The sequence below is a fragment of the Salmo salar genome, chromosome ssa12 (assembly GCF_905237065.1).
Source record: "Salmo salar chromosome ssa12, Ssal_v3.1, whole genome shotgun sequence".
In the NCBI taxonomy this organism is placed as follows: Eukaryota; Metazoa; Chordata; class Actinopteri; order Salmoniformes; family Salmonidae; genus Salmo; species Salmo salar.
Genome location: NC_059453.1, coordinates 84,863,439 through 84,876,561, shown reverse-complemented (window position 1 = coordinate 84,876,561; position 13,123 = coordinate 84,863,439). Strand labels below are relative to the sequence as shown.

The 13,123-nt window shown below is 41.3% G+C and overlaps 1 protein-coding gene across 1 annotated transcript; it reads left to right on the top strand.

The window, feature by feature from the left end:
* The first annotated feature begins 4,989 nt into the window (after positions 1–4,989).
* Positions 4,990–12,224, top strand: LOC106565995 (GDH/6PGL endoplasmic bifunctional protein). The gene is made up of 5 exons (XM_014133743.2): positions 4,990–5,077; positions 7,243–7,915; positions 8,846–8,963; positions 9,079–9,348; positions 9,743–12,224. Exons 2-5 carry the CDS (start codon positions 7,268–7,270, stop codon positions 11,089–11,091), a joined length of 2,385 nt encoding a protein of 794 aa, XP_013989218.2. The 5' UTR covers positions 4,990–5,077; positions 7,243–7,267; the 3' UTR covers positions 11,092–12,224.
* Positions 12,225–13,123: the final 899 nt, after the last annotated feature.

Below are 13,123 nucleotides of genomic sequence, written 5' to 3'. Positions count from 1 at the left end.
TGAGAATCAGTGTGTATGTCATGTTTAAAAAAATCTGTATGCACGTTTTTCTTTCAAACAAGTGTCATTTCATATGGGATGATTCAATGAGAGGATTCAAAATCATTAAAAAAAAAATGAAGATATTGATTAACTTGAAAATGTGGACATTTCATGCACATGGAGAACATTGCATCTGAGTATTCATAAAAGGCTTCTAGTTATTTACACTCTTCGGTCTGCAAGATCTGCTTCATGTATTGAAAGGTTCAGATATTGAGTGAGGCGGTTTCTGTTGTCAGTTTGTCAGTGGTGCTAGAGAGGTGTCAAAGTTTAACACCCTCTGGAGGTATGCAAATGATCTATTATAATAAAGTCTTCTTAATCCTCCTATGGAGCATGCGTCCTGCTAGAGAAGAGTGTTGAACCCCCCCTCCCCCGGCTGGTACCCATCCCCCCCCCCCCACTCTGCTGGTTCCCTGCTACTTTGGGATCTGCCAACACAAAGACACTTCACACTGGGGGCTGGGCCTGCATTTCGAGGGTCAGCGAACAGCGGCAGCATCAACGCCATGTCATTCAGGCTCTCCCACACCCAGACCCACAGCTTTTCTTGCACCTCTCATGCTTTGAGTAAACAGAGAGGTGGAGCACTATTGTGAAGGCCAGGGAGTTTTTGTGTAATGCTCACATGAAATGTGTCTACTGTTTTGCACAGTTCTCACGGTTAAGGTGCCCAGACACATAGTTAGTCAATGATGAACCTTTGCCAGTTTAATGAAACGTAAAATTTAAGCCACCGCCTCTGTCAGTGATTTCTGTTGAGTTTGTTCTGGTTGCTGAATCCTCTATCAGTCATTGTTAATCACTTAAATAATCCTTAAGACAGATTGTGTGTGTTTGGGGGAAAGCTGAAGGACCAAACTACACACAAAGCGTATAAAGGACTAGTTAACAGAAAATCTTCTTCACAAGTCACTTGCTCCAGTAAAACAAATGGGGGCTAGGTCCATGGCTAAGTACCTCTAGATTTCCATCTATAGTATAGAGTGGTGTTGCATACCTGTCAACAAGGACCCCATGTATTCTCTAAGAATGAGAGGGGCTTTGTGTGTCTTACAATGTCCTCTTAAGTTTATCACACTGAAACCCAAATCTTTTCAGCACCTCTCACAACTGGAATTTGGGCAGCGTCTGTGTGTGTTTTAAAAGGGACTTTTTTAAGGGTGGTGTTCAGAAGCAAAGAAAAGAGCCTGTTCGGACATGTTTTCACTCTATGGATGCAAGAAATGTGAGTATGCAGTTGAAACACACAAACAATTACTCACACAAGGGAGAAGTTTAACTATGACTTCACTCTTTGAACCTTCATCATCACTGCCAGCATCTGCATCACTGCAGCATATTACCTATCAGGGCTGATTGGTGGTTAGCAGAATGAAAGACTTCTAGAATGAGTTGATGGAACTGTTTAGACAAAGCACAGTGTGATTAGGAAAGACACAGTGATGGTGGTTATCAAGTGTAAGAGTCAGTCCAGGGTAACATGTTAAAAACCCTTCCTGTAGTGTGGTGCCAAATACATATGCAATGATAAAATAAATGAAATAACAGTGAATCCAAATTAGAGAGTTTTTAAGTAATTGAAGGGGCAAGTGTTTTATTTGAGATCACAAAAACTGTAATTACATTTGACAGTATTTACTTTACAAAGAAAGTTTCTAACAAATTGAATGAGATGAGTAGTAGATGAGTAGTTAGTGTTTTTAGGTTCAGTCTCTGCCCCCAGATCTGGTGTGGAACATAGAGGGGGAGCCAGAGCACAAACGAAAGTGAAATGTAATTTGGTAAATAGCCGTAGTAAATGTGATATGTGTTGGCCGAGGGGGCCTAATGAAGATGAGAGCAGACATTCATATGCGTCGTTTGTGTGCTCGGCTTGACGACGTCTGCCCTGAAGTCTGAACAAAGGTAGCTAGGGGCTGGGTAGAAGGCCTGGGGGGAGGAGGTGATAGAATACAGTGGCCCTCCAGCTTGTGTCTTGTGGAGCTTGCGCTGCCTCTCAAGTCTTGGGTTATGGCAGGGACAGCTGGGCTAGCAGACTCTGTATGGGCCCATTCTCTCTCTCTCTCTCGCTCTCTCTCTCACACACACACACACACACACACACACACACACACACACACACACACACACACACACACACACACACACACACACACACACACACACACACACACACACACACATACATACTCAGGAAGCACTGTTTACATTTCACAGTGGAAGGACACTTGGGAGGGCTCTGGGGTATGGCCACTGGACATAAAGCTGAGTGTGTGTGTGGTGTGTGTATTGGCAGGATTTAATATAGTGTTATAAGTAGCTTTTGTGTAGTTGAAGGTCAATGTGGTGTTTTCAGGGAAAATTGCATGACCTTATCTGGTAGTTTTTGTGCAGGGAGGTTGATTTAAGATGACTACAGTCTAAATCTGTCATGTGGTAAAGACTGCAAGTATTGAAAAAAGGCCCAAAGAGCTCTTGGTTCCAAATATGTCATTTTTTTGAATATATTATAGTCATTATCTAGTTAAAGAAAATATGTGGTGGTAAATGTTTATTTGTTTGTTGTATCATTCTTGTTCTGGTGAATAGCCAAGACTAATTCCTAAAGAATATTGAATTTACTGTATGGCAATGTTGAGTTAGTTTCTCAATATTTAACAATACATGATCATGATGTAATGTAGGCCAGGCAATTCTACCATATTTTGTAATATTTTTATTTTATTTTATATTTATTATATATATTATTTTATAACAAAAGCAAAAGGCAGGGGGGTAGGGTGTTACCAAAGTGACTCTACAAAGTACAGCACCTCAGTTGGAAATTCTAAATAACTGTAGTGCACCAGTAGAGGGCAGTCATGTGTAGGAGTTGGAGAATTGAGAGCCCTGAAGACAAGGGCCAGAGGTGTCAACCACAGGCACACGCTCATAGTAATGGCTGGAATGGACTGGTATCAAACATATAGTTTCCATGTGTTTGATACCATTCCATTAACTCCATTCCATAATTTATTATGAGCCGTCCTCCTTTCACCAGCCTCCTGTGGTATCAACTAAACTGGGATTTTAAATAAATGGGATAATATAGATTAGAGGGTCAACATTTGTCATGATTTGTTTGATTTTTAAACAGTGTTATTGAATAATTGACTACTATTGTAGCATATGATATGAATACCATTAACCTCTTTCACATTGAAATGCCGAACTGTCAGAGGCTGGCATTAGCAAGACTAGGTCAGTTCAGCCGCACGCAGTGAAATAGCCTCGGCGACAGGCTACTGCCATGCTCGGCTTTTGTTTTCTTTTTAAATTCCCAACAACTGTCAGCCGTCACTTTTTATGTGTAGTTTCAGGTAAACAACCGCACTCTTTTTTTTCTTGCAAAATTTTCATAAAAATCTAGAGCGACACAAATAAAATGCATTTGCATCCGACTAATGGTTTACAGTTTTTTCCAACTGCTTACACACAAAAACATTTCATGTCACAGGATTTTTGAAACCTCTCACTCAAAGTGCAAAACTACACACCAAATATCCAAAACCATAAGCTATTTCTCAGCCTTTGACTCAGTTGTCAATTGCATAAAACACTTTTTTCAAAACACTACACACAATTCTCTACCTAAAACACAAAAATCTAACAGGAAGTGACTTGCTTTCCTTTTCCAAACACAACCAATCAAAATGCTACACTTATTCACCAGGTCACACACACAATAGGACAGAGGGCAATTACCAATGTCCCTGGACAGCGTGGGGGTAATATAACTATGTGTGCTGCCATCACTCAAAACGGGGTCCTCCATCACAATGCCATCACAATGCCACACTGTTATATACAACACCGGCCATATGCTCACTTTTCTGGATTCAATTTACACAATGCTTGTCCCTGATCCAGATCAGGAGCCTGATAGATTTGTGGTTTTATAGGACAATGTTAGTTTTCACCGGGCTGTTCTGGTCCAAAACTGCTTTGCCACCCATCCACAATTTGTAGTTTTGTACCTACCCCCATATTCACCTTTTTTTAAATCCCATAGAGGAATTATTCTCAGCCTGGCGCTGGAAAGTGTATGATCGGCAACCCTATGCCCGCATGCCTTTTCTCCAGGCAATGGAGGACGCATGTGGGGACATAGAGGTTGCCTCTGTCCAAGATTGGATATACCATGCTAGGAGATACTTCCCTCCATGTTTGGCAAGAGAAAACATATCTTGTGATGTGGACAAAGTATTGTGCCAAAGTGCCCAGACCCAGCCCAGAGAAGAGATGAAGCGTAGCTTAGCACTGGTGACTAAACCCCCCCCCTCGCCAATTCCTGGACTGCCGCCCCGGGACCCCACACACACAATTGTGTTCTTTACTGTATTCTAGAGAATATACTTTTGGTTTACAAATGTTTATGGTTTTGTTGTATGCTACTGTATACAACAGTAATGTTTGGCCTAATACATTTTTTCTGTTTCTACATTGCATTGGTGTTTACAGTGTACTTGTTACCCCTCTCAGCAGATTACTTTCACTGTAGAACATTGTATTGAAATGTAGATATAAGCCTATGAAAGACCAAAGAGCTTTAGATTTAGAACAACAGTGTTTACATGGTATATCCAAAAATGTACTATTATGAAAGCAGTGTTTTCCATTTGATGCAAATGCTTCATTCTGACATGTGTTTATGGCATTTTGAATGCAGTGTTACATTTTGAAGGAGATGTGAGGCATTTTGCATTTTGTGTGTGCAGTTTTGGGAATTGTGTGTAGAGTTTTGAGAAAAAAGGAGACAGTTTTGAAAACGTATGCAAGGAGTTGGAAAAAACTGTAATGCAGGATCCCAATGTAACTTACTGAACAATTACGCCTCTGGTGAAATGTACGGGCTATTTGGTATGGACACATATCTGTGAAACGCATAATTTATTCAAGCGCTCGGATGTCACGTGACTGCTCTAGGAAGTGTATTTTGATATAAATATCGACGGATGCAATCTTTCATCGAACTCGATTGTCGAGGGAGAAGGTAAACTTAATTTCAATAGAATGTATATCTTTTTTTGTATTATTATTTTTTTTAATGTTCAGACTAGGTTAGTTTGAATAGTTTGAGTGAGATGGATTAGCTTATTATTTTTTATGTTCAGACTAGGTTAGTTTGAATAGTTTGAGTGAGATGGATTAGTTTATTATTTTTTATGTTCAGACTAGGTTAGTTTGAATAGTTTGAGTGAGATGGATTAGCTATACAACATGACTTTAATACTGAATCGTTTGTAAATGGACAGAAACGCTGTTGTTGGGTAACATTGTATCCATCTACTGCATGGCTGAAGTCAGACAGCTAGCAGGTGTAGCTGTCAGACCTATTGTATGGGCATAGATTGTGATGGCAGGGCCATAGGTGAGAGGACACTATCCATGACAAATACATCATATTTTAGCCAGGGTTATTTAGTCCCTTTTTGTATTTCAGTCAGAAATGAATAGTAGGAGAAAATAGTATCCAAAAGCTAGCTATTATTGCATATTTTTCAAGGTTTAACATGTAATTTGGATGTAAACGTGATAAACACACTAGACAGAAGGTGGAAGTTAAACCATTCGGTTCTGTTTTTTAGTTGAGTGAAGGCTTCAAGGCTCAATACATTTGCACTGGGTGGGTTTTGAGTTTCTACAAAGTTCCACATTTATTGAGTGTAGGCTACTGTATAATTTCAGGATGGTACATTTTTTACTTTCCAATATCCAGCCTTTCAGATCATCTGGAGGACTGTGTTGCAATTCTCTAATGTCCTCAGAGGCAGACTGGGTTAACAATGTGAGCACTGTTGTTACTCATCAGGCTGCTATGGGCTATCTAGTTTTTCCCCCACAATATGACTTTTGAGAAGTTATTAATTCAATGGTTTGTTAGTTCTGCACTTATCATGAGTTAATACTGAATCGTTATTCAAAATATGTATTTATAGTATTTTGTACACTATTTACTGGGACTGAGTTGATCCCTCATAGTCATAAATGAGTCGTTCTGTATGAAAATGGGACAACTATATATCCATGTAATTTTTTCTTTCCCTGAAAGGTCAAAGACATTTTCTCAGGAGGATTGGGATTTAGACACGTGGGATAGGTATCTAAAATGATTATTGAGATGGTTCCTCTATCTTTGCCACTAGCCTAACTTACAATGTGTATACAGTACAGGGCAAGTCTTTATGTTACTGTCACTGAAATCATTATACAATGTGTGGTCTTAAGTGTGGTAAAGGAGGCTTTGGTTACCCAAAGTTTCAAGAACTTAATGCCATGGATATTTATTCACACTGAATGACCCGGCCTATGTTCATCTTTACTCCTCTTTTTTATTGATCAACATCCTGCAGTCAGAGCTGTGATCTGGGTTGTTTGGATATGACCACTCCTTAATCTTGACTTACTGTCAGCTAAAACTGTAAATGTTTTAATAAGTTTCCATCCATTCCAATAGTATTTGATTCCCAGAAGAATTCAGTGGCATTGACTTTTGTTGTTTGCTGTGTAAACTTCAATACTTGACTATGATTTCAGACGTTACAGTAAAGTTATGCAAGCTGTTTACGGTAGATGCCTCATCTGTTTATGTTGTACATTTTGACTTAGGCCACACTCTTTTCAATGGGCTCAGTCTAGAAACCATTGTCTCTCTCTGCAATTTGAGCAGTCCAGTTGTCTATAACTTTCCACCCCAAAACACGTAGGCCTTGGGGTTCAACCACTTGAATACAATCAATGTGGAAAATGTGAAGAACATTTACCACCGGATTGACATGTGATCTACTGACAGACTAGTTCCCTCACTTTGACACAAAAAATAAATACTTTGACCTATAGATGAACCTATGACAGAGACATGTAAGAAGATTATGTTGGGGGGTGATGTTGTAGTTCATGGAATAGCTAAGAGCTGACACTTTCCACCCACAAACCAAATATGCCACATTATTAAGAGTAGACTAGGCTGCCTCACAGAATTCCTAATGCATTGGCGGAAAACCAATCCACAACTGTAATCAATGTGTGTTTTAAGTGGTTAATTCAGCCACTGTGATTATGGGTTAATAATGTGGAAATACTTAGCAATCCACAACCGGTCTGTAAATCACCTTTTTGAAGTGCTCTGATTCTTCTTGCTCTGTCTCTCTCCTGTAGGAGCTGACCTGTGTTGGACCAGAGAATGTGGAAGGTTGTGTGGGCAGCACTGCTGCTTCTGGCCACCGTGTATGTCCAGAGAGGCTGTGCCAAGGAGGCCAAGGGAGCACAGAGCCTAGGGCACGTGTCGGTGGTCATAGTGGGAGGTACAGGTGACTTGGCTAAGAAGTACCTGTGGCAGGGCTTCTTCCAGCTGTACGCTAACCAGGTCAGTAGCGGTTACAGCTTCTCCTTTTATGGCGGAGGCCTGTCGCCCAACGATAAGGCCACGCCGGTCCTGTTTGAAGTGCTGAAGGGAGTGGTCTGTCCTTGGGAGTTGTCTGTGGAGCGCTGTGCCCTGGTGAAGGAGCAGTTCCTGAGGCTGGCTGAGTATCGGCAGCTGAATACTTCAGAGGACTACCAGGCCCTGGGCAAACACCTGACAGAGCAGCTGAGGCAGGAGGGCATAGTGGAGGCAGGCAGGCTGTTCTACCTGTCAGTGCCAGCCTTCGCTTATGCGGACGTTGCAGAAAAGATCAACAGCTGCAGGCCGACCGACGGGGCGTGGTTGAGGGTGGTGCTGGAGAAGCCATTTGGCCATGATTTCAGTAGCGCCCAACTCCTGTCCACTCAACTGGGTGCCTCCCTCAAAGACAACGAGATGTACAGGATTGACCACTATTTAGGGAAGCAGGTGATGTAGGCCTCTTGATCAGTCCATACATAGTAGGTTACACTTTAACACAATACTTCACATTTGAAGCAGGTCTTTGGTTTAATTAAGCTGACCGTCCTGAAATCAGGCACTAGAATTACTTTCAAAAATGTTTTAATGTTGACATGACTTATTTTATTGATTTCCCACCGTTTTATAAGTCAGAAGACAGCCAGAGCTTCCTAGGACTATGTAAACATCTTCTGGGGGGTGGTCCTTAGAAAAACATTTATCCAGCTTGACTGCTTCACGGCACACGCACTGAATTTGTCTCGAGGAGGTGGATCTAAATACATAACTTTCATGGCTCTACACTTCCTTAAACCTAAAATAAGTAATTTGTGTGGAAGTCAAACATTTGTTTTACATCGGAGGCAGACACATTGCATATGCTCAGAACACCAAAATCGATCCCTTTACATAGCCCTTCTCCCTTTGTCTATAGGAGGAACACACACTGTTTAAATGGCCTAAATGTTGATTTAGACAGTCCAAAATCTGTTACATTTGTGAACATCACTAATGTCATGATATGTTTGGTAAAGCAATAAAGAAGGTGAAATATTTTGGGTAGATGTTCATAAAAACAGATTCTAACTTTATACTGTATGGACATTATAAAATAATGAAAGGCTTCATTGACATAATTTTGTATTTTTATCATATTATATTTGTAAATGTTTTATTATACTTATATTGCTAGATCATATGGGTTGAAAAGTATTTTTTTTTCTCAGACATAAATAAACAATTAGAGGTGAAAGCCAAAGGTCATAGGGGGGGGACACTACTACATTGATACAATTCTGCCTTTTTGCAAGATTGATGACTAAAACCTTAGCGAAGCAGTGCAAAACAACTGTCAACTGAACTGGTTTTAATTCTATTGTTTGTTTTTATACTCAAAAGGTTGTATCTAAGATTTTGCCATTCAGAAGGGAGAACAGCAAGCATCTGGATCTTATCTGGAACAAGCACCACATTGAGAGAGTGGAGATTGTACTGAAGGAGACCCTGGATGCCAAAGGTACTGTATAGTTAAAGCAAGTGTATTAACCCCCTCTATAAAATATGTGATGGGGATAGTAACATCACCTGTCAGGGAGTTTTTGATTGTTTGATTTATTCTCCCTTTGTCACAGGTCGCATCCCCTTCTATGAACAGTATGGTGTGATCAGAGACGTGATACAGAACCACCTGACTGAGGTCATGACCCTTCTGACCATGGAGCTCCCATCCAACCTGAGCAACACTAAGGAGGTCCTCAAGAACAAACTGAAGATCTTCAGTGCCTTGCAGCACCTGGACAGGAACTGTGCAGCCATTGGTCAGTACCAGGCCTACAATGCAGAGGTACAGGAAGAACTGAGCAAAACAAAGGAGCACTTCAGCCTCACCCCCACCTTTGCTGGTAAGTGTCATCGGAACGTTTGTCTGTAGGAGTTCTTCTCTTCAGCCTGTGCATTAAAGGCTTATTAAAGGATAAATTATTTGTCACATAGTAATAACATATGATTAGGGCCATGTGTTTTGGGCAATCATGTCACATGATCTGGTTGTTAACCTTTTATTTAAAGCTTTTTCATCAAACTGTCCCCCTTTCTTTTTATGTCAGATGTTCCAGCACCATCCTCAGACAAATGCTTTCATTTTTGGTGTAATTATGATTTCTTGAAAAGGCTTAAAATAAAGGTTAAAGTCTCAGTCATGTGACATGATAGTCCAAAACACAGGACCCTACATGTGATACATAGATGATTTTGTTTTTTTTATTTCATTGATAAAACAGTTTTTTTCTATTTCAGGTATAATGGTGCACATTGACCTAGCCCAGTACAAGGGCATGCCAGTCATTCTGACCTCAGGGAAGATGCTGGATGAGCGCGTAGGCTACGCTCGCATTCTGTTCAAGAATGACATCTTCTGTATCCAGAGCCACAGCAGCGTCCACTGCAAGCCCAAGCAAATTGTGTTCTACTTTGGTCACGGTACTCTGCAGTACCCAGCCATTCTCGTGAGTAAGAACCTGTTCAAGCCAGACCTGATGGACACTGAGTGGAAGGAGGTAACAGAACACAAAGATGTCAGTGTATTAGGTTTGAACATCTCAGACTACTACGTGCTGACGCCAACGGTGGAGAGGGAGGCTTACGCAGAACTCATTTTGCACATCTTCCAAGGCCGGAAGGACGGCTTTATCAGTACTGAGAACCTGCTGGCCTCCTGGAGTTTCTGGACACCTCTCCTGCAGAGCCTGGCCGACACTTTACCCCGCCTGTATCCCGGGGGAGCGGACAACGGCAACATGCTGGATATCAAACTTTTGGGACGGGAGGTGACCTTCGCCAATGAGGCAGTGGTCATGGTCACCCAGGACCACATGGGCAGGTCTGGGACGGAGAGCTTCCAGGTGATGCAGGGGAAGTACCGCAGCGCTGACATGGTGTCTGCCTGGCCCGAGGAGCTCATAGTGCGGCTGGCCGCAGACCTGCAGGTTGCAGCGGAGAGCGCGGTAAGGGACGGCGGACGCTTTCACCTTGCCCTCTCCGGGGGCTCCAGTCCCCTAGCTCTGTTTCAGAGGCTAGCCCGTCACCACTACTCCTTCCCCTGGAAGGACACCCATGTGTGGATGGTGGACGAGCGATGCGTGCCTCTCACAGAGTTGGACTCCAACTTCCGCACCCTGCACGACCACCTGCTCCAACACGTGAAGATGTCCTACTTCAACATCCACCCCATGCCGGTGCAGATGAACCAGCGGCTGTGTGTGGAGGAGGATAGTGGAGCGTTGCTCTATGAGAGCGACATCACCCAGTTGGTTAATGCTTCCAGCTTCCACTTTGTCCTGCTGGGAGTGGGCTACGACGGCCACACTGCCTCTCTGTTCCCAGGCAGCAAACTAGTCGCACATGGGAACAGTCTAGTAGCCTTCACCGAGAGCCCAGCCAAGCCTCACCAGCGTATGAGCCTCACCCTCAAGGCTATCAACCAGGCCCAGAAAGTAGGTGTGCTGGTGATGGGTAAGAGCAAACATGAGCTGGTCACCCAGCTCAGCCGAGTCAAGGATAACCCAAAATATTGGCCCATCACTGGGATCCGGCCGACCAGTGGCAGGCTAGTATGGTACATAGACTATGATGCTCTTTTAGGATAGGGGATACTGTAGCAATGAAATTATGTACATTTAAATTGATTAAATTAACGATTTTCTGTAGTTTTACTCTTTTGCTGTATTTTGACCAAGAATGTAAAGTAATGATGAAGTTCTGTTGATTCCGTGCACCTTACTTAAAGTTGAAAGTAGATGTGCTATATATTTTATTTTTCATTACACAAGATGTAGGGTTAATGTGGTGTGTGTGATGCACGCATGTATTTTAAAGAAGTATCTTTTTTTTATCTCAGGAAAGCAAATTGGATATGGAAGTTTGTTGTTCAGATAATGAGTAATTATTAAAAGACTAACTATATTTTATATAGTTGTAAAAACAGTATATTTTCTCATAAAGCTACCTGTTCTCCACTGAACCAGCATAGAATAGGATTGTTAAAAGGGGATTTTGAACTGTGAAAGGCCAATAATTTAGGTAAAAATGAATGGTCAACAGATAATGTAGGCTATAGCCATAAGAGAATTATATAATAAAGGTAAATGAATAAAGAATCCGACCCTGTCACGTAACCAATTAGTAATTAGTAGTTATGTAGCATGTATAATGAATAATTAAGGTACTAATCGAAAGGCCCATAAGGTCTAGTAGAAGCCCCGGGAGGAAGGGAAATGTGTATGTGTGTTAGTTAGACTAAGGGAACTGTAGACGTGTGTGTGTGTGTGTGTGTGTGTGTGTGTGACCCGACCTGAAGAGGCTTGGAAGAAACAGGGAGTAACCTTCAAGGTCCCCCTAATCTCGGTGAAAGGAACAGGCAGTGCTGGATAGTGATTAACAGTAGTGAGAAGTCCGGGGAGGGATACTATTCACCTACTGTTCGTGTGTATGGATGTGCGTAGGATATCTACTGTTTGTGTGGAGGTATGTGCGTAAGCGGGGAGGGAGCATAAAATGAACTTCTTTGTCTTACAAACATTGGGAATTAGTCAAGGCTTATTGATTGTTAATTATTATCATCGGGATAGAAAAATTCCAGTGGCAGTGCCTCAATGACAAATGAAATCAAACTACATAATGTAATGTACTGTCCAGTACATTCAATTACAAAAAAGCACATTTTGATCCATTGCTGCTTTTGTTTTAATCAGTGCTCGTGAATTAAAAAAACTAAAATGATGATCAAATGTATTACTTGATATCTATGTAAAATGTCCACAGCCTTTGACCCTAATGGGTGCAATTTTCCCTATAAGCCAGCACAGTATTTCCTAATACTTCCTCTTTTAATGTGAGAAAGTGAAATGGTGCTTGTATGTGGTTTTAGAAGTTGTGACCTTCCAAATGTAATACTTTTTAAATAGATTTAAAACAGGTTGATGAAGGTTGGTCAGACCACTTCACTACGTTTACCTTAAGGTCTGGATTCAATCCGTACCGCAGAAGCTCCACGTATACATTTAAGGTAATTTCCGATTGAGCTGACATGTAGCATTCACCATGAATGCAGTCTAAGTGATCCCGGGAACTTTGCCTTTTTATAATTTCTATTGAGTTATAATGCAGATCTTCTGCGATACGGATGGAATCCAGCCCTAATTATACAAAGAGGTGTATGTTTAATATACTTATGGTGCTTGTGAAAAGGATTCAATTAGGTTTCAATTTGATGTTTGTAGATACAAGGTTCTATCTGACATTTTGGTAAAAAATGAGTTAGTCACATATAATTGATCTTTAGATGGTTCTTCATGTGCCTGTGAAGGTCAATTTTGGAAAATGTAAGTTAAAATTGTTTTTATATATACAGTACCAGTCAGACGTTTGGACACACCTACTCATTCCAGGGTGTGTCTTTATTTTGTACTATTTTCTACATTGTAGAATAATAGTGAAGACGTCAAAACTATGAAATAACACATGGAATCATGTTGTAAACAAAAAAGTATTAAACAAAGCTTCTTCAAAGTAGCCACCCTTTGACTTGATGACAGCTTTGCACACTCTTGGCATTCTCTCAACCAGCTTCATGAGGTTGTCACCTAGAATGCATTTCAATTAACAGTTGTGCCTTGTTAA

Bases quoted from the DNA above. Each gene is read 5' to 3' on its own strand.
- LOC106565995 (XM_014133743.2), top strand. From the start codon at position 7,268: ATGTGGAAGGTTGTGTGGGCAGCACTGCTGCTTCTGGCCACCGTGTAT. The intron at 7,916-8,845 runs GTGATGTAGGCC...TATACTCAAAAG, and splicing joins ACCACTATTTAGGGAAGCAG to GTTGTATCTAAGATTTTGCC. The intron at 9,349-9,742 runs GTAAGTGTCATC...TTTCTATTTCAG, and splicing joins CCTCACCCCCACCTTTGCTG to GTATAATGGTGCACATTGAC.